Consider the following 21,657-nt stretch of genomic DNA (forward strand, 5'->3'; position numbering starts at 1 on the left):
TTTGAAGAATATTAACACTTTGTACCGATATCATCAATAAATTTAATATATATATATATATTTCATGACTTTTGGGACACACCTTGTATATATACATACATGAGGGCACGCGGTAGCGTAGTTGGTTGAGGGGCTATGCTACAAGCCGTAAGGTCATTGGATTTATTTTTCAATTGACCTAATCCTTCTAACCGCACTATGGACCTGGGGTCGACTCAGCCTCTGCCATAAATGAGTACCAGGAATTAATTACGTAAATAATTTTCCTGGGGAGTAAAGCGCGGCCGGCGCGTAAGGCTGACAACCTTACCGCCATCTTTGAGTCTATTATCTAGATAATGTTGGACCCTCAACATCTCAAAACCTTATGGGCCTTCACGGCCTGGTACAGGGATAGCTTTACTTTACTTATATATATAAACACAAATTAACATGTAGGAATATCAATATCAAAGCAGGCTCAGATATCCTAGCTACTGAACTGCTTAAAACAAAATAAACTGTTAAGAAAATCTGTTATATATGCTAATTAACAGATTCTTACACCTCTCTTTATTTGTACACAAAACTAATGTATCTACACATAGAAATTACATTTTTTGTTAAATGCATGTAAAAGTCCCCTAAAGTAAATATTCAAGAGACTGCGGCCAATAAAAATTGTGAAGAGGAAATGATAATACAGTTATCCGACTATCTCGACAATATTTATATATAAGCGATATATGGCTTGTGGAGTCTTTCAGCAGTCATAACAGAGGCCCATTATCAAAAGTTTTTCCAGAGTGTTTGAAATGAAAAAGCCATTCGAAAAATTGATTGTTCAGTATTCCACCATTTCTTAGAGGAGGAATAAAGGACTCCAAGTTGGCCACTCTTTTGCAGCTGTGGGTTAATTCTCTAAGAGATTCCATTGGCGGTAATTAATGTAATCTGGAAATGTTAATGCTCCTTTGGCTTAGATTTAATCGGATGTATAGTCTGAAGCAGCAGTGTGTATCAGATATACGTGTACATCTGGCTCGTCCAAGCCCAACGTCTTAAGCGTCTTAAGTGACCCGGTATAATTTTTCTTCGGAATCTTATGAGACTTTGCATCTTGAAGGACAAGAGGTGGCATGGAACCGAGGGTTCCTGTTCCAATTTTAGCGGGGTGTCTTTCCTCCTGTGTGCAGGCTCTCCTTCAGTGCAACGATCTAGTCGCAATAGAAAACATGTCACTGATCCCAAAAGCGAGAAAAAACAACTTTAATTTCAAATTAGAGAAGTTAATAGCCTGAATCGACTGCCTTTGTGGTCTAGTGGTTAGAGTTCCTGGCTACAAATCCAGAGGTCCGAGTTTGATTCCCGGCACTACCAGATTTTCTGAAAAGTGGTGGATCTGGAACGGGGCCCACTTAGCCTCATGAAGATAATTTAGGAGCTATTTCAAGGAAATAGCAGGCCGCGCCTTAGCTCAAGCGGTTAGTCGCTGGCTTCCCACTGTGGCGGTCCGGTTTCGATCCCGGGTCTGGTCAGTGGGATTTGTGGTGGATAAAGTGGCGATGGGGAGAGTTTTCTCCGAGTACTTCAGTTTCCCATGCCAATCTTCATTCCACCAAATTCTCCATCATAATCACCCGGGGCAGGCTATAATAGGTCAATCAGTGGCCACCATGCCGAGTGGACCCAGTTGGATTCCGCCCCCCAATAAGCAAATTAAAAAAAAAAATTAAGGAAATAGCGGCTCCGGTCTATAAAACCGAAATTAATGGCCGTACAGTTCTGAACAATAGACCCGTATAACAACACAGTGCACCCCGAATATCAACAAGACGACACTAAAGACATCTGTTCTTCAAACGAAGGAACCGCAGGGTGGTGGACGCTTGGCTTCCTTTGGGGAGAGGAAATAGAAGGGACAAGAGCCAATTTGGATTTAAAAAAAAATAAAAATTTTAAACATACTAACTGTAATAACTATTTTAACGTGTTTGTATAAGCCGCTGTAGTTGTTAAAAGAACATTAGATTTATACATTGTATTATGATGACATTGTACATACATATTAATACTCAAAAATATATTGTAATAGTGATTTCTAATTGTATTGATATCCTACCGATGATGGTCTATAGGACAGAAACATGTAAAGGATAAAATATTAAAAACAAATAACCATCAGTCACACTGGACGGAATTAATTAACCTTTGTAATATTTGTAATACTGTTATTGTGATGGACCAGAATGAAACAAATCAAACACGACTTGTTCTTAATTAGAGACAGAGTCTAGGGTCCCCATCCTAGTAGATAATTCAGATTTGGATTAACAGTAACCATGTAGCCATACTTATCTGCCCAAGGTTCTGACTTAATGCCCAGATCAGTCCACCCTGGCTATTCTTACAAGAAAACGCAGTTTTGTAACATTTCAGTGATGGGGACTTGTACAAAAATGCCGTACCCATGCAGCTTACAGACTCAGGAGAGGGTCACAAAAGACAACTGACAAAATACTTCAGGACTCAGAGAACTGTCTGAATTTAATGTGAATCTGTGGCTAATACTGTCGGTGAGAACCCGTCACAAAGAAATGAGGTACAAGGTGTAATTATGAAAGTAAACTGATAATTTTTTCTCACTCAATATATTCTTCTCGTTCATTTCTTCATTTTATTACATTTTAGCTCAAATTTGTACAATATATATACATAATTGACAAAATTTTCTTGAATTACTTGTGCCTTTGAATTTGGCTAATATCTTTTAAAAAGTCACACTCCTCCACTTGCATACACAAATGCAAATATTAATCTGATAATATACAGGTTGTTTAAAAAAAAAGCATGATTTGGACAATCAGTTAAATATTTCCATGACATGACAATTTCTGACAACTGACAAAACAGTTCATATTTAACACTGCATCTTCTCCGTTTTTGTTCAACACCCATTACTAAGACAGACAAAAATTTCTCCTTTTCTATAATATTTATTGCTGTTATGTTCACTTAAAATATCTGCGGAAATAACAGTTTGTTCTCTGCTTAGACTGTGCTGTAAGTCTTGTTCTGATGTGGAACTAACAGATCAGTCTTCTTGCTGGGTTTCCTTTCAGTGAATAATTTATTTTTGCATACTGCAATTCTCCATGTGGACTTCAGCTTGTTAACTTGGAATGTCCAATTATAATTACAGCTTGCTATCTAGTCTGTTTTCTTGTTACAGCAATCTGGATTCCAGCACCAGTGCACTGTGTAACAGAAGGCTGGGGAAAAATTACATCATAAGGAATTTCATAATTTGTGCTCTTGATCAAATACTATTAGGGAGACCAAGGTAGATGAGACAGCTGAGGTATGTAGCATGCATGTTGACAAGAGAAATTTACACAACATATCAGTTTACAGATCACCTGTGCAATAAAAATCACAGATTGAGGGGTACTATTAAAATTGAGAGAAGAAAATTGGTAGGGTATAGGAGTGTATGGGATTCAACTGGTTCAGGATAGGATCCAGTGGCAGGCTGTTTTGAAAGTGGTAATGAACATCTAGGTTTCATAAAAAGAGGGGAATTTCTGATCAACTGGAGAACCATCAAGTTCCCTTCACTTGTATGTGACTGCTTCAGTTGTACTGCACATATACGTTTTTATTTTATGACATTTTACACATCCAATGGTCATTTTTCACTAATGGTGGATCTGCAGGATAGGATGTGAAGTGATGTATGTAATGTATCTATGAAGGATTCTGCTGCACTGAGTTACTTCAGATAACCTTCGATACATAGAACACTACCGTACGAGTAACAACAGGGATCAGTTTTCTGGGTCCAAATTTTTATTTTTCATAGTAAAAGATTAAAATAAAACCTAATATCATTTGGGGAAATGCCTTACTCACCCCAATCCTAAATTTCCATCAGCCGATTGACATCAGTTAGAACCTCGCTTGCATGTTTAGCTGAAAACAAAAACTAAATGAAGTTAGCCTTTACTATATTATATTTAAGCATCCTGTTGCACTCTATACGATATATGAATCTACTTCGCTACAAAGATAATGCACAAAGCAGACAGATATCAGCAAAATAGATTCCAATAAATCAAAACCTGTTGGTAACAATGAAAAGAACAATTGTGAAGACTTATGGTTTTAAATTTTAAATTAGATGCAGTGTAACAGCTACGTAAGTGCATACACCTGATGATGGCCATTTGTGGCCAAAACATGTAGTGTAAAAGAGGGCAAGACAAAAGAACTACAATAAATTGTTCCACTTGGGACAGTGTTTATGTCATATATTAGCTTTTAGCTTTTACTATTAATGATCATATTTGTCTACCCAATTCTCTTGTGTATGTGCAAATACATGTAATAACATCATAATCATAAAAGGAGGACAGTAAGGAAAATATACTAATTAGTGATAGGGTCTCTACAGTATACATAACACTGAGATGAAGATGCTGGCATACACTCAGAAAAACAGTCACTTTAATCAAAAGGCATCCTAATGAAATCTACAGAACATTCAGTACAGGTAAATATTTATCTGATGCATTTCTGATTAAGAATGGTCTCAGACAAGGAGAATGGGTTGCATCAGTTTTGGGTCTACATTATCTGAACTAATTGGCAAAAACATGAATACAGTACCTCAAAGATAAACATAAAATCTTTCCGGACACTAGTAAGGAGGATAGTCCAGAAGTATACACAAACAGAACCAAGTATATATTCATATCACTCTGCTCCACAGACTGTGATAAGCTAATCTGTATGCGTATGAGAGAAGTTTCTAATATGAAGTGATGGTGAAAATAATGTCCTATAGCCCCTTTTTCAATGCAATCCACTGTATTGTGGTCCTCTATATAACACAGATAAGACAAAAGAACTGCAGGTACTTTACCTGCAGCAGCTACAGTATGATGACTTCCAACCAAGCAATCCTTCAATTCAGAATTGTTACCCACTTCCACCTCGTCACACAGAACACAATTTGATAAAACACATCTACAACAAACAATTATAATTAACAATTATATTCATATCTGCACATACAGATTATAATACCATTTGTGTGACAGTGTAAAACACCAAACTCTGCATCATCATATCTGTGCATGTATCTGCGCTCCTGATATCCATTTTCATGAAATTTAACATGAACATCATGGCACTAGAGGTCATTCCACCATCTCACTTTCTAATTTGATACCATCAGTGATATGAAAACAGTCACACTGTAAATTCATTAGACGGGATTAAAATTACTGCAGTTAAATGTAAGGACCTCACATTTGTATGACCCTCACTCACTCACTCACTCACTCACTCACTCACTCACTCACCCACCCTATGTTCCTCCCTTATTGTCAGAGACCAAGTTTTACACACATACAGAACCACAGGCAAAATTATAGTTTTGTATATTCTGATTTTTATGTTTTTAGACAGCAGATGAGAAGACAAAACTTTCTGGACTGAATGGTAGCAAGCATTACTGAGTTCAATCTCCTCTTAATTTCCTCCTTAATCAACTATTGATTTGTTATAGTTGTTCCCAAAAATCCGAACTGTGCCACATTGTCAAGACATCTGTTAGCTACCACTATGTCATGATTTTGCCTTGCATTCTGGTGATGAGACAGCAACATATACTTATTACTCTAACTCCATTATCATTACTAACTTCATCACTTATTCCCAATCATTTATGACACTAGATCTTTAAAAATGTTGTACAAATATTGTTAAGTCACTTTACTGTAAAAAGTAAAATAATATGGTGACATTACAAAATGCATAACTGCCTGTTTGACAGCAATAACCAAATTTGCATGAAGACAGATCTTTTTAAGCTTAAAAACATATATTCCCATAAAACTGGATGTTAGAATCCAATTTTACTTTCCTTGCACATGTTTTTCTAGTTCTTAGCTAATCTGTCTCTGATAAAATAATATTAAAAGTATAAATCACAGAAAGTAGCAACAAACACTGTCTGCCATTTCTGTTAGAGTAGTATATTGTTATGTAAGTATTAATCTAAATAAAACACAAATTAATGTATGCTTTACAAAAATTTTGAAGTTTTGACATGAAAGTTATAAAAAATTACCCTTCTTGGATCTTAACACCATTCATCAAAATGCACTGTGTCAGGCGTACTCTGGGTTCAATTTGACAATGCGCGCCAATGTTACAGCTTTTGATTGACGTCTTCCCAGCAATACTGCTCTGTTCACCAACAATGCACAAATCATCAATCTGGGTAGATTTTATGTTGGAAGTTGGATGGATGGGTGAAAGTTCACAACTCCCAGTAACTGAATCCCACCGTTGCTTAATCTGAAAGATTGTACATTTTATTTCAGTGCAATGTTCCCTTCATGAAGTTAGCTGCATTTATATTAGTGTGGCAACACCAAACACTTCAGTCACCAAGTGCTCTCATGATCTTCCGAGTAAAACGCAGGAATGTTTGCCTGTAATATTTGGTGTGTTCACTTGTTCAGTTACATTACATTACATTACTCATGCATCTGAGCCCTTCTGGAGAAGCCGCCAATTCTGCAGCTACTCAAGAATTTCCCAGCATTTTATGGAACCCGCAGGTTCATTACCGCGTTCACAAGAGCCCTCCACTGGTCCCTATCCTGAGCCACATCGATCCAGTCCATACCATTCCATCCTTCTCTCTAAGATCCATCTTAATATTGTCCACCCACCTATGCCTTGGTCTTCCCAGTGGTCTCTTTCCTTCTGGCTTTCCCACCAACATCCTATACGCATTCCTCATCTTCCCCATTCGTGCTACATGCCCTGCCCACTTCATCCTCCTTCACTTGATCATTCTAATTATACTTGGAGAAGAGTACAAGTTTACTTGTTCAGTACTTATAACAACTCTCAAGTTACTTCAAGCGGTTCACATCTCTGCGCACATACATGTGGAGTTGTGGAACTGGCCTGTTTCACCAAAAAAATATAATTGCACAAGAGAGTATGTTCACTCATTTTAGTGTTTCACTGGGTTACAACGGTTTCCTTTGATCTACCATGGCCTACTATTATATTTGCACTGATGGAACAAAACTGATGTCGGAAGCAGCGTCATCAGCAGCGACTTGAAGCACAGAGCAAATGATGCTCGAGATGGTTCAAGTTCGTATAGCAACAGGCGTGACCAGAGTGGTTTGAACGGCTGTTGTACTGCGATGTGGAAAGCAAATGGAAAAACTACCACATTATCACTTTTCCTGGATAGTCTCTTTCCAAAAACAGAAGATCGCATTAAGTGGAGAAACTGTTTTGGAAGAGACTGTGGACCTGTCGCCTGACAGAATACTGATGATGATGATGATGGAACAATTTCTGATTGCTATCATAATACACATTGTCCTATAAATACCTCTGAAAATAATTGGAACGCCTTAGATTAAGAATAAAGCAAAACGTTCCTATGAATATATATTTACATATGTGTCTCTTCCGAGATACAGCCTTGCTTTTTGGGGTTTTACTGATGAAGCATGTTCCACAAGGGATGGAATCTCCAGCTTCCATAATGTATGAGTATGAGACGATGAAAATCATTGAACATTAAAACCCTCCAAACACCAGTAGTAGTTTTAAGTAAACGCATGGAAGTTGTAAGCGGAGAATTAATCAGCTCATATCAGCTGCCTGTATGTCTTAATGGACAAACATACCACCAGTTTTTATAAGATGCGTTGCCAGCTGTCATGGACAGTGCAAGACGGGCTGAGAAAAGCCACGTGGTTCATAAACGATGGTGCTCCAGCTCACTACACCATTACAGTAACAGAACTGCTAAATAAAATGTCCAGAGGTCAGTGGATGGGCTTGGAGGCACAACATACTGGCCATCTAGATCTCCAGACTTCAACACATGTGATTTCTGTATCTGGGAGTGCTGGGAGTCTATACTCAAACCATCATAATGAGAGAAGAGCTTTGGCAGCGGATTCAAGATGTATACCAAACTGTTCGAGTAATGCCTGAACTTTTTAAACTCATCAGACAGTCTTTAATGTGTTAGGGTCAACTGTGTACAGAAATGGCCAGGCATCACTTTCAAGATTTGCTTTAAAACTGCAGTTTACAAATCTCTCTTTTGAATGTAAAGTTACATGCAGCTTTACTTTCTGGTGTATTTTATTTTGCTCTTGTAACCCTCCCCTCCATGCAGACACCTGAAAAAAAAATGAGGCTGTATCATGGAAGAGGTGTATTTTCAGATATATGTTCAGAAAAACTTGTTGCTTTATTTTCAACTTGTCAACCCCCTCTCACATTTTTCAAATGTATTTCTGGGATACTAGGAATTCTGTTTCATGTAGATAAGAATCTGCTGCTGATAGAGACATTGCCTAGGAAATGCAAATAGGTTAACTTACCCTTCTGTTAATATCACAGTAAGCAGCCACAGTGTTAGCTCTTATGCCAAATTTGTCCGAAGGTGCCAGGAAGGCATAGCAACGAATTGGGTCACCATGATACACAGGCTTCATATCTCCAGTATGATCATTATAACTTGATAACTCCCTGATCATATGCAAGAGAGTGCCTTCCTGGGCAAAATGGAATAAATCTAGCAAACAAAGTAATTAAATAAGTTGCAGCATCTCTCAAACACAAGCTCAAGTTCTTGTCCACAAAGTAACAACACTTTCATGGCCAAATTGAAGGCCAAAGAAATATCTCTAGAAGTTTACTACAAAGATCAGTATTTAACTTATACACCATGCATAAAATACTGTGGCATATTTGCTTAAGGCAAGAACTGTGAAGCCAGCAGAGACAGCCATTGCTAGGGAACGACTCTGCAACATTTCATTATGAATGCACCAAAAGGGGAGGAACAGTGGAAGTAAGAAAGGGAGAAAAGGCGATCTTTAAGCCTAGATGTGGAGATGTAGAAACTGAACAATACATGTGTTACAAGCGATACATTTCTGCACTAATTACCTTTCCTGTCATCATCAACAAGGGATGCATTGGTGTCATCATATTTTCTCGATGTATTATGTCTTGATGACTGTTTCTTGACAATGTATGGTATCGTTTCACCTTTCAGTGTGCTAAAAGACCTTAAACAACAGCGTAAAACGTCTTTATTGAGGTACATTTATTTCATTCTTACGGTTATGGTTCACATATTGATGTTAGAAATACTGCATTAGTCTGTTGAATGGTATGATGACTGACAAATAATGAATAGGGAGACACAGAGCTGGGACAAAGCATCTGTGTGCCCCTCCCAGTGATAATTTACCTTTTAAAAGAACAGTCTGTTTCAATTTAGAGATGCAGTAGTAGCAGCATAACAAAACCATGCTTACTCTTACATAGGCTGAATTACAAATTTGATAGTTACTTCATACAGCTTTTATTTTACTATTATTATACAACTCTCAACACAACAAATTCATAATAATAAATATTATGAATTTGTTGTGTTGACAGTTGTATAAAAACAGTATATACAATGGGATGCAAACAATAAAGACAACTTTTCTTACTTTAATGGCCGCAAAATCACTGATTACATAATACAAATCAATACATTTACAGCATTGTACTCAGTGGAAAACACTTAGATTTGACAGTCAGTCTCATGCAATTGATGATCTCACATCATCTGTGATTATTGTTATTTTGCTGAAGCTCCTTTCACATGTTGCAAAAATAACAGAAGTCCATTTCCATATTTGCAGAGCAGCTCCACAAGGGCTTAGTCCTGTATCAGTTGACAAAGGTCAAGAGGTTTTGCTGATTCTATGTGAGGGGGTATATTTTGCATCTAAAGTTCAAAGCTCTCCAGGCCTAGTCAAAATATGCAGCAACAAGACTGTTTTACCTCACAGCAATATTGTGTGTGGCTCTTTGTAATTCAGAAAATTCCATACTTCTGAGTGCAGAACCAGAAAGCAATTCAAAATCTAACCCTCTACCTTATACTGGCTATGATGAAATTAAAGTTTCTGTCACCTGTATATGAAAATAACCTTTCAAAGAGAAAACTGAACTTTGTTTGGTTGCAGATTTCTTTCATTTCTTCCCTTGCATGGAAGTGCATGGTAATTTTCTTAGCATAAATGAGGGAGTCTTCAGCTACAACTTCACATTATACTCTTTACATTGCCCTTCAATCTAACACTTCTGACATTTGTCACTCTTGCATTGCAGCAATTTGTTAACTTTAACTTTAATTTTGGTTCAAAATTCAATTCCTGGAAGCCAGTGTCCACACATTTGAGAGTATGTTTGATGGTAAAGACTTCAGGTTGTGGAAATCATTTCTGTATTTACCAGCATACCCGTAACAGTACAGGATGAAGTGTGAGGAGATGATGGTCTTTCCATTGACTACTATGAGAAACCAGATAATAAGTGAAAAATTTTATAGAACAACTAACATAATGATTGCAGTTTAATATCCATGTCTTACATGTTCCAGATAACCCCAATGTCATTTGATACATTGCTGCCTGAAGCTCTGCATAACTCCCTGCAATTCCCTCCACTATGCAGTCCATCAATTCTTGAGCGCAGTGGAGGCAAGTAGCATATACTTCAGGCTTGAGATAACCCCAGAGAGGCTGTCAATTCCAGGGAATGTGGTGGCCAAGGAATGCTACCAGCTCAAAATTAAGCAGCCTGGAAATATTTCTCTATGAGAAGTCATGCTCTGCCTTGCCATGATGGCCATGGCACCAGCCTGATGAAACCACACTGTGATGCAAGGGTGCAAAGCCAGAACTCTGGAGTGAGAAGGAACATCCGTTGCTAGGTTACGACATGTTAAACACACAATGGCACTATTAAGTGAGCGTTCGTTGCTATGCAATGTTCGGTAATCACGATGTGATTGCAGCAACAGTTACACATGCTACAATAGAAGAATTGCTATAGGCGGTGTTTTCTGTGTGGTCCATGCTGAGGTTATACAAGGAGAGCCAACTGGGGCCCTGCTGCATGGCTGCTCTAGCTCATTCAGTGTTCTCTGGTGTGTGAGCAGAATCTTGTTAAAACTCCTGTCTCACCAGCAGAAACTCTTCCTATCTCAGTGGTGCTGTTTTGGCGTACATTCCAATTTTTGTCTCCCTAGGGGGAATTGAAGAGAAGAAGGCTGAATGGAGCATGGACTATAAGACATGTACATACATGTAATGCTCCTTTTAGAGCACAGATGACATAGGCACTCATATAGTTTTACGACTGTTCATTTGGCTACGCTGTTCTGTGTTGCCCCATGTGGAGAGATCAGAATACTTCCACCATAGCCCTGCAAGTCTTAGGAGGTAACAAAAAAGGAAACCTAAGGCCTGTCACCTGTCACAGGAGGTAGGAGCCTATAGTTGTCATCTTCTCCTCCTATTTTGACGCTACAACTCGTGTAGAATTTTGGTCTTCTCAACCACACCTTTCCACTTGGTCCTGTCCTGGACTGTTATCTTCCAATCTCGTACCTTTATTTTCTATATGTCAGCTTTAACCTCATCCTCCCATCAAATATTTGGTCTGCCCACTGGTCTTGTATGTAATGGTTTCCATCAGTACAGGCTTTTAATTGAGCCTATAGTTATGGTTCATAAATGATGTACAACTTGCAACTTTATTGTGTTTTCAACTTCAATGTTACATACAGGCACATACAGACATGGCACCTGATGTGACACACATGCACACGTGAACATACACTTGTATAAGAAATAATTAATGAAAGTAATTTCTTTGTATACTCACTTTTCATATGCTAAGTAATCAACAACCCACTTCCTAATAACATAGAAATGAGCATCAGTAAGTTGGCTGAACATTGAGATATTGGGATGTTTTCGTAGCAGACGTCTTGGCATCGATACTGTATCATCAAAATCTGAGATTGATGCTAGAAATACAAGACGTGAGGTTTCTGTGTCCAAACCAACAAGATCTCGCTCTGCAGAAAGAATTAAAAGTGTAGGTTATCTATATGAATTCAGAGGACAGAATACTATACATGTAACAAGTGAGACACAAATGTCCTCATGGTGTTGACTGTACTACCTTCCGGGGTATGATGCCATGTAGTTTGGTGGAGAGGTACCAGTGTTTCAGAGTAACCTGCCATCTTTGTCTTTGGGATACCCTTAAGCAGATTCTTCTGAAATGCTGGCACTCATCTCCCAACTACTTGGCATCGCATCTGAGGAAGCAGTAATTTGTGTGCACCAAATTCTACACATAAAGAAATTCATCTTTACTTTATATAACCAGTCATTCAAACATTCTGTAGGAAAACAGACTAAAAAGTACAAACATCCAGTTGAGAAAGGACTCAAACGGGTAGCCTGAAATGGATATAAACTACAGTGAGTTTCCCATTATCTGACATGTATGGGAATAAGGTGATCCAGTTACATGAATCTGTCAGCTTCATGTGAGAAACTCTTATAAAAACCCAATTTTCATGCAAATTGTACCCTTTCTCAGTCATCCACATATTTTCTGTTTCAAGAAACAGGCATCAAAAATACACATTTTTAAAATATAGGTGCCTACTTAATACATCTGACAATCAAAGACTTTTAATGTCTTACCATCAAAGGTATAGTTATAGATCCCTCACAAGTTTTCATTTGACTGAAAACTTTTCGCTCCTTCATTATATTACCTGGCTTCTGTTTTGTCTTTGGTCCTGGTGTCACAGATGAGGCATCTGATGGCTGTGGATGGAAGAACAGTGCTACGATCCCAGCTGAATGTTTTCGAAAAACATCCAACACTGGATGCAGATTCATATCGGTTACCATATCACAGCTCACAATCAGAACATCAGACTGTAAGTTATATTAACAAGTTCAATTCAAAAGAAATGTCATGAAGAGATCTGAGGTTTCCATGACAGTGAAATTTTGATGTTGCTCTTGTGGATTTAAACACAGTGTATACATGGTGGCAACATTTCAAAGGAAAATGCTGCCCTCATCTTCAGGTTCAAGTGGAGATGCAGGCACGAGATTCCTCAGAAACATTGGTAACCATAACTACACGGTGTCACAACCCAGAAGAACACATTCTAAAGTTATGAAAACTTAGACAACACTGGATAACATTGAAAATTTGGAGTTAAAAAATTGTATGAACAACACTTATGAAGAAAGTCGTCTTCTGGGTTTAGGCGCCATGTATTCTTCGTTTTGGCCGACGTTTCGGAGGAACATATCGCCTACATCTTCAGAGCAATTGAATGACTTGGAATGCAGAGAGCAGTCGGCCAAAACGAAGAATACATGGCGCCTAAACCCAGAAGACAACTTTCTTCATAGTCATCGCTGTGAAAACCTCAAAACTAACACTTATGAAGGTTTGCAGTTTCCTGTGTGTGTATCCTTGAGATGACATGTGTATTATTAACTTAGGCAAACACATGGGCACACTGACAATCCACGCTCTTGTACTTTGACAGTATGTATAGTTGGACTGTAATTTTCTTAACTATACCGAAATACAGAGCTGGGCTGTTAGTACCTGAGACAAGTTCTTTTAAGGCTGACATCATGACATGAAAGTCGAACAAGTACATATCTGCAGGTACTGACCAATTTCTGGTAGAAATGTTACAATTTTCACTTATTTCACCATTACACATGCAACTTATGTTAAAAATGTAAAATTCACTTCAAATTTTAAGATTTTAACACAAGTTGCATGTGAGACAGTGAAATAAGAAGTGAAAGCAAGTGATTATGCATCATAATAACACAAGCTGGAGGGGGAATATTACATTCTGGGATCTGTAAACTTATTAATTCTATTACAAACAAGGAAGAGGTTAGAAAGTGGTGGAGGAAATCTGTTATTATACCTATTTAGGTTTAAGATCCTTATTGCCACTGCTCTTCAACATTGCTTTAGGATATTTCTTTAAGAAGGTCCACAAAAACCAGGAGATACTGAACCCCTTCAAAAGTCACATCAAATGCAGATCTATACTGATGATAACTCAAGAAACTGAGTTATCAATTACTACTTTTCAGTATGTACAACTGAACTAGATTAAAATTTGTTAGTGATGATCCTACAACTACTGCATTTTTATTTCCTGGTTCATAAATGATGATACTCATCAAATGCAGGGAACACTCATACAACATGCATTTATTTTTGGCAAGAGACTGTACAGAGTTGAGAGTGAGAAGAATTGCGGCTGCTACTGCTACTACTAGTGGAATACTGTAATGTATTAAAAAGAAATAAACACACCTTAATTCTATCACTCAAAAACCGTAGTGTATCTGCAGTTCCCCAGTCTTCTGCAGCAGGGATACTAACAATATCCAAACGAATCTTTAATCCACATGGCTCAAGTGCTGATTGCACTTCTGACCGTACCTGCTCTACCACAACCAATATTGTATCTGAAGCAAAATACAGAAGATGCATATCACTCCCATGTGCCTGTCCAACATATTCATCATTGCTGAAACATTTTTTGTAGTTTATTTTACATTGATGTGACTATTTCAGACTACATAGTTTCAAATTGCAGGATAACTATAGAATAATGAATTAGATAGGCTTTGGAAGGAAGCAGTCATAGCATCCTAACATTTGTCTGGAGACTGAGAGAAACCAGAAAAAACTTAAATCAGGATTGCCAGTGTCCTGGATATGATCTGAGCCAAGCACCTCCCACATAAAAGTCTAGGGCATTATTGCTATACCAATCTGCTCGTACCGAAATACTGTAATGCTATTAAATGTGGTATAAAAAAGAAGTGAAAATGGAGGAACTTGCCTTTTATTCCTGTTCGTTCAAGTAGTTGCAGTGGGTACCACACCATTGGCTTATTTCCAATAGGGAGAAGGCATTTTGGCCTTCCAGCAGTTAACTCCGTCATTCTAGAACCCCTCCCTCCAGCCATCACAATGGCCTGGAATTCGCGAACCATTTTCGTTTCCTGTAAATGAAATGCAACAGTGCACAATGTGTCTGTTTTTCTTTCTGGTAATGAGATGCTGCATCTATTGCAGATAACATGTTGTGCAAATCTGTACCGGAATTTAACTATTAAGTTCAAAATCCTGAATCCACTACTACAATTATTGCCTGACCTTACAGGTTATGGTTTTGGGGCTTTGCTATAATACCGACTTTAGTACACATGTTCACATATGTTTACACCAACATAACCTATACATATTTGATGGGTTATTATATAAAGCACTCTGGTATTACTGAATAAATTCTGACACAAAATAAGGCGACCAAGCTATATTTATTATGGGCTAAAGATATTTGTATTATAGTTTATAATACCCTATGTTTCAGAATCTATCTACTAATCGATACACCCACTTTCCACACGATTCTGCATACAGCATAACCAATCCTACACAGTTAAATCAACTTTAATATTGGAATAAGTATAGTACATTGATGTGGCAAACTAGTAATTAGCTTCAGATAATGTACAGATAAATTTATATATTAACATTTTATAACTTCACCTACAAAGGACAACTTTTCACTACACAACGTCAGAAACCAATTTCATGTTGTCTGCACTGATCATCTCTGCACAGCGTTCCTGCAATCCCGCCAAGAGGGCACCATGTGCTTGACCACTCACAAAACTCGCTTTGATAACTACTGCCACCTATGAGAATCGTTTACATTCAGAACTCACCAGTACCCCTTAATTATTTGTCTGAACCAATTACAGAGAGTATATTTTGTAGGGTTTGTAACCTGTGAGGATAGTGCATACCGCTCATAATTACTGAGCTTTTTGAGTTTTCCCATCGTCCGGTATTCTAAAAAATTTTAGAATACGACCAACAACATGGAGTTGAGCTTCTCTTGAGAAACCACCAGTTGTGCAGCTACTCTACAATTTCCCAACATTTTGTGGAATCTGAAGGAACATTAGCATGTTCACAAGAGGCCTTCACAGGTCATCTTCAGCCAGATCAATCCTGTCCATACCACTCAATCCTATTTCTCTAAGATCTACTTTAATATATCCACCCACCTACATCATGGTCTTCAAAGTAATCTCTTTCCTTCTGGCTTTCCTACCAATATCCTATATACATTCCTCTTCCCCCCCCCCATTTGTGAGTAATTTTTTCATTTTCTTAACAGAATTCATGGACCAAAATGTTGAACCTACTTGAGTCACTACTAATTCAACTGTATGTATTTCTGCCTAACATCACTGACCCTATGTACACTGTATAACTGAGAGAGAAGCAGCCCTTCCTCCTATTCAAAATATTGTGGGAATCTGCAAGCAGACTGCAAGTCTCATATTTCACTGAGATACTTCTAGGTCGGTAACCATTCTTAAATTTAATTATTCTTCTATACAGGTCCCGAATGTTCTTGTTCATAGTGTCTGTCGCAATCTCATTAATCTGGTCTTTCAGATATTCCCTCTTTTTATTCCTGATATACCGGCTGGCTTCACGTTTTATATCGTTCAGGTTATCCCCATTTATTTCCCTTGGATCCTGTAACCATTACACTTCGGTTTTCTTTGGTATAATAATTCTGAGCATCCTTCATCAAACCATGGCTTATGCTTCTTCAGTTCATAATCCTAGCTTCATCCCAGCCTGCCTCATGACCCTCTTCATATACATGTTAGGCTAATTTTGATGTTTCTAGAAGGCCCTCTTTGAGATTGTGCATCTATTCACAGAGCCACATGGCTAGCGGTTTGCCAGTTTCACCAGTGTAGCTTCTGACACACTGCCCCATCCATTGTAAATCTCTTTCTGGCCTGGTTTTCACAATCTCAAATAGGGTCTTCTGGAAAGTAAAAATGAGCTCAACATTCCTGTATACATATCATCATCAGAATCATTCAGAACTGTCACTTAATTATTGTCCTTGTATGTATTTATGTAAGGGGTGGGCCATAAAAATCGGTCTCCACACTGTGACCTTCAATAATCTATTGTGCTTTAATTATTGTCCTTCCATCTACTCCTGTTCTCTAAACTGGTCTCTTCCATTCCGATTTTCTCACGAAAGTCTTGAGTCAATTTCTCACCTCTCGCATGAATTCTATATGCCCCATCCATTTCATCCTATTTTATCTGGATACACAAATGAAACAGACAAAATTTCGTTCATCTCATCCACATGGAAGTCTCCCAAGTGACCCCTTCCTTTTAATGTTCCAAATAGCATTTTAAATACATTTCTTATCTCTCCCATACTTGTCATATGCCATTTCATCCCATTTTCTTTGTCTACAAAGAAGAAATAAGCCTAATTTCGTTCATTCCGTCTAAGCTTAAGTTTCCCAACTGGTCAAAATGCCTTCAGTTTTTCTGACTAAAATTCCGATCATGTATCTGATTTGCCACATGCCCGCTACTTGCCTTGCCGGCAGCATTCTCTTGGTTTGGACATCAGGGAGAACAGGCTGATGCTGAAATTGTGTTTTCAGACAATGTATGTTCACTCAATCGGTTCGGAACTTTTACTGTTCCTTCAACTTTCTTTTTTCTATTTTTTTTTTTATTTCGCAATCTACTCAATATACATAAATAGAGTAATTAATAAAAGGGATGGGTGTATTAATATTGAAGCAGGTATCATCCTCCAATGATTCTCTGGTGCTTATCCAATGAGATCCTCTGGCCACATTCTATTTAGTCTTCTTTCTATTTCTGGTTGGTTGAAGAGGTTTCTTATTAGTTGGTTGTTGTTTTGGGTGGTCCGGTTTTTGTGTTTCTCCGCGTATGCTCTGATGACTTTTGTTACATATGGTATGCTTAGATCATTGTGTAGAGTAGCGTTTGATACGTACCAGGGAGCATTAACTAGTTTTCTTAGTGTTCTGGATTGGAACGTTTGGAGGATTTTTGTGTTGGAAGGTTTGCTGCATCGCCATAACTCTATCCAGTAGCCAATTCATATATCTAGTTTTGAGCTCTAGTTGTCTTCTCTTAGCTTATATATGCGTTCTCCACTTTAGTTTAATTTGAATTAAAACAGTTATACAATATTCAGAACAACAAATCCGTAAATTTTATTTGTTCCGTGTCCCGCAGCAAAGACAGTCTCGTACAAATTTCATCTGTATGCTATTAATGCACAGTTCCCTTCCAACTTATAATAATAGTAAGTGCATGAATAAATACTTATCGGGTCTGTTATAATTTACACTTCTGGACACCTGAGGTTTTTTTTTTTTAATTCACTTAGTTGGGGGGGTGGAGTCCAACTGGGTCCACTCGGCACGGCGGCCACTGATTGGCCTATTGTATCCTGCCCCGGGTGGTTATGATGATAGAGAATTTGGTTGAATGAAGTTTGGCAGGAGAAACCGAAGTACTCGGAGAAAACCCGCCCCAGTACCACTTCGTCCATCACAAATCCCACTTGACCTGACCCGGGATCGAACCCGGGCCGACGCGGTGAGAAGCCAGCGACTAACCGCGATTCCTTCAACTGTAACGTTTGGTAGTCTTACTCAGTTTCGTAATCAACCTTATACAGGTCGAACTGAGGGGGATTTAGGGGATCGACTGACCAGTATCACTAAATCCTGCATGGAATGAAATATTGATTTTGACCTCTGACTCTGTACAATCGATCTTCTGGTAGCCTTAATGTCGACACTTCCCCGCTAAACGGCAAGATTTGTTGAGAATGAGTAACTTTACGAATTAGTTTGAAGTACTCAGCTTCCTCTGTAAACAGTAGATAAGGAACTAGAGCCACCAGGTACATGGTTAAGACGACTCACCATTTCTTATTTCAAGAGCCACACACAGTCTAGCGACAGCTTAATGTCACTTCTTCAAGACATTGTTGCAGGTTCAAGCATGCAGCATGATCGTAGAACAGATATGGGAAAAGGAAACGTCAGGGACTATTTCATAATGGTAAAGGTAAAGTAGGTAGAGGCCTTGCGACGAGCTGATCACCCGCCCAAGGAGTACTACCGAATGTGTAAGATCTAGAGAAACCGAAGCGAAAGGAGAAGTTCATGGAGGTAGGCCTAGGCCCACTGGGGCTCTAGTGCCAAGGGGGAAAAAGGTAAAGTTGCCCATGCATAATTAATTGAGCACTACGCCATGAAGACATGTGGGGAAGCTGAGGTGTAGCTGCACCGTTAGTGACCTCGGCACTGCTAGATATGAGTGGTCAGCTTCACGCCTTGGCAGCTTTACTTCCGGGGAGATAGCCCCCGGTAAAAATTTATAGGCTGGGCGAACCCCAGAATCAGTGTGGACTCTGTGGAATGGAGAAGAATCTCTTGTCCCTGCCTAGAATTGAACCATTATTGCGTCATCATCATTATCATTTCTCTATTTTTCATTATTCTTCCCCTTTCATCCAGGACCAACTTAAAAGAGACGGAAATAATTCGACAGATTAAGGGCAGAGCTAAAGCTAAACTCTATCAGGACTGTGGAGGAACGTCACAAAATGGCACTGTTTTGTGGAGAACTGGACAGTCAGTCACAGAAAATCTTCATGTATGTGTACGTGCATTTTTAATAAAATTGCTGTTAGATTCCAAAACGTTCTAACGGTGGTGTATAACACTCGGTGTTACTGGGTTTTGGACTTTGTCCGTCGTTCTGCATTCTAAGAAACTTAATTTCGGAAGTTGGGTCAATTTCCGTCTTCAGCTCAGGATTCTTTCACCTGCTGACGGAAATATTTTCGAAATCTTGTGGGCTTTAGAACGTCGGACGATGAGCAATGTCCAAAAACCCGGATGTCTTCACGTTAAATGTGTGCCGCAGAGAATGCCTTGCGTGTTTCGAAATGATCAAAGACTGCTTCCAATGCCTTTAAGTACGGGACGCCCATGGTTTTATAATTTGAGAGTCTGCGCCATTTGACGGTGACGTGTATTGAAAACTGAACGTCACTAGACACAAGTTTTGCAACATGTTCGACATGTTTTTAACAAATCACATTATGGAAAATTTTGCGCGAATTTCGTTTCACCGCCCCAGCGCGCGCATGTGTGTGCACACTTATACGGAACAAAGTAGTTCTACACCAATAAACAGACATACAAGAGAAGTATGTAATTATCAGAAACCGAGACGTGAGAATGTTGCATATATGGAATCTATTAGACTCCATGTGACACTGTAGTCAGCAGACAAGGCCAGTTGCTGCTCCAACTGTAAGCTGCTCAGCACAAGGTAGTGACGGTAGTGACATCAAGACATCTAACCTTTCGTTTTGTTTCTGCAGTCTCTGTGCGTGCCCGCTCCGCGACTCTGTGACTGGCTGTAGGACTCTAAGAACGCTGCAGCTTACAAGTCAAATGGGGCAGTTTACACACTCGTGTGGTTGCTCCAAGTCATATTCCTTAATGAATTTATTTCATAATGCTGTTCCAAATACAGATGTCATGTAGCGTCAAATGAGGTTAAATAGGCGTGACCGATGTGTAGGTAGGGATGTAGAAGGAACCTGTTCTTGCCGTTTCTGTATTTAGTCCCGGAATTTGATTCGAGTTTGGAAATTGAGGAAAACTGCAGTAAACCCGAGGAAACCCGGTACTACCGTCAATATTCGAAACGTATGTGTGTGTGAAAATGGAGCCACGCCATAGCGTGTTTTAAATTAATGTTTAAACATGTTTCTGGGCATTTTCCAAAAATTTCTTACATTGGAGCGACATCGTGTTTGTACTTGGTCCCTCAAACTTCAGATATGAAAGAAAAAGTAGCCCACTTCTTAAGCATATACAAATAAACCCTTCAGTATGTAATTTTTGTGTGTGCTACAGTAAAGTAAGTAAATGTATCCCTGTTATAGGTCGTAGAGGCCCATCGGGTTTTGAGATGTTGGTAATTGGCTCATAGATGACGGTAAGGTTGTCAGCCTTACGTGCCGGCCGCCCTTTACCCCCAAGAATATTCCTGGTACTCCTTTCTGTTAAAGACTGAGTTGACCCCAGGGCCCTAGTGTGGCTGGAAGGAAGGATTGGGTAAATTGAAAAAATCCACGTCATCGGGATTCGATCCCGCGACCTTCCGGCTTGTAGCATAGTGCCTCAACCAACTACTAAATTTAAACATGATGATGACAAAAGCAAATAATACTGCCACGCGTTTAGTGACCGACTTTTCGATACAGCTTCCGCAGGTACCACATAGAAAACAAAGTCCCTCACAGTTCTATTGTCGTCTACTTATCCTTTGGCGCAGATACATGTTTGTTTACCGTTACCTAACAACGGACAAGTTCGTCTGGCGCCATTATTCCGGTGTCCACATGAATTTAGTTTTTATTTGATTTTTAATAATAGTGGTAATAATAATGACCGGTTGCATTTGAACAGTGTTTTATTAATGCTCAAGATCGGAAAGGCATGGTACACTTAAGCATCTGTCTGACTCATTGCCCCATTTTACCACGTAGTAGCAAGACATATTGCATACAGACGAATATTTCAAAAGCCACTATTATAAAAGCTACTTTATTATCATTCTTTTAAAATGTACACTATTCATAAATTGGTTAGTCTTGGTAGTTGCAAAGTCTTTGATACTGGGGTTCTAGATTTCATAATCGATTGTGGCTGCACTGCGCAAGCCCGCTCACTGCAGCCAATCCTCTTCCAGGTTTCGCTCATTCCCCGTTTGGACTGCGAA

At 38.8% G+C, this 21,657-nt stretch overlaps 1 protein-coding gene across 5 annotated transcripts; it reads right to left on the reverse strand.

Moving 5' to 3' along the window:
- Nucleotides 1-3,148: 3,148 nt before the first annotated feature.
- On the reverse strand, nucleotides 3,149-15,610 carry LOC111871426 (translation initiation factor eIF-2B subunit gamma). Of its 5 annotated transcripts, none has more exons than XM_023864583.2 (11): nucleotides 15,329-15,398; nucleotides 14,807-14,969; nucleotides 14,272-14,426; nucleotides 12,680-12,845; nucleotides 11,770-11,965; nucleotides 8,989-9,110; nucleotides 8,418-8,611; nucleotides 6,116-6,345; nucleotides 4,904-5,007; nucleotides 3,892-3,951; nucleotides 3,149-3,236 (listed from the first exon to the last, which is right to left on the reverse strand). In XM_023864583.2, the coding sequence occupies exons 2-10, from the start codon at nucleotides 14,958-14,960 to the stop codon at nucleotides 3,899-3,901; spliced, it is 1,374 nt and encodes a 457-aa protein (XP_023720351.1). In that variant the 5' UTR covers nucleotides 14,961-14,969; nucleotides 15,329-15,398; the 3' UTR covers nucleotides 3,149-3,236; nucleotides 3,892-3,898. The 5 variants fall into 5 exon arrangements, with proteins under 5 accessions (XP_023720351.1, XP_023720318.1, XP_023720298.1 ...); XM_023864550.1 differs by lacking the exon at nucleotides 15,329-15,398 and adding an exon at nucleotides 15,524-15,610 and having other exon boundaries at nucleotides 3,164-3,251; XM_023864530.2 differs by having other exon boundaries at nucleotides 3,164-3,251.
- Between the last annotated feature and the right edge of the window lie 6,047 nt (nucleotides 15,611-21,657).

The sequence above is a fragment of the Cryptotermes secundus genome, unplaced genomic scaffold, assembly GCF_002891405.2.
Source record: "Cryptotermes secundus unplaced genomic scaffold, Csec_1.0 scaffold152, whole genome shotgun sequence".
Taxonomy (NCBI): domain Eukaryota; kingdom Metazoa; phylum Arthropoda; class Insecta; order Blattodea; family Kalotermitidae; genus Cryptotermes; species Cryptotermes secundus.

Coding starts and splice junctions, on each gene's coding strand:
- LOC111871426 (XM_023864583.2), bottom strand. CDS start 14,960: ATGGTTCGCGAATTCCAGGCCATTGTGATGGCTGGAGGGAGGGGTTCT. Junction 11,966..12,679: donor AAAGACAAAACAGAAGCCAG/GTAATATAATGA, acceptor TTCTTTCTGCAG/AGCGAGATCTTGTTGGTTTG. Junction 9,111..11,769: donor GATTACTTAGCATATGAAAA/GTGAGTATACAA, acceptor CTGTTGTTTAAG/GTCTTTTAGCACACTGAAAG.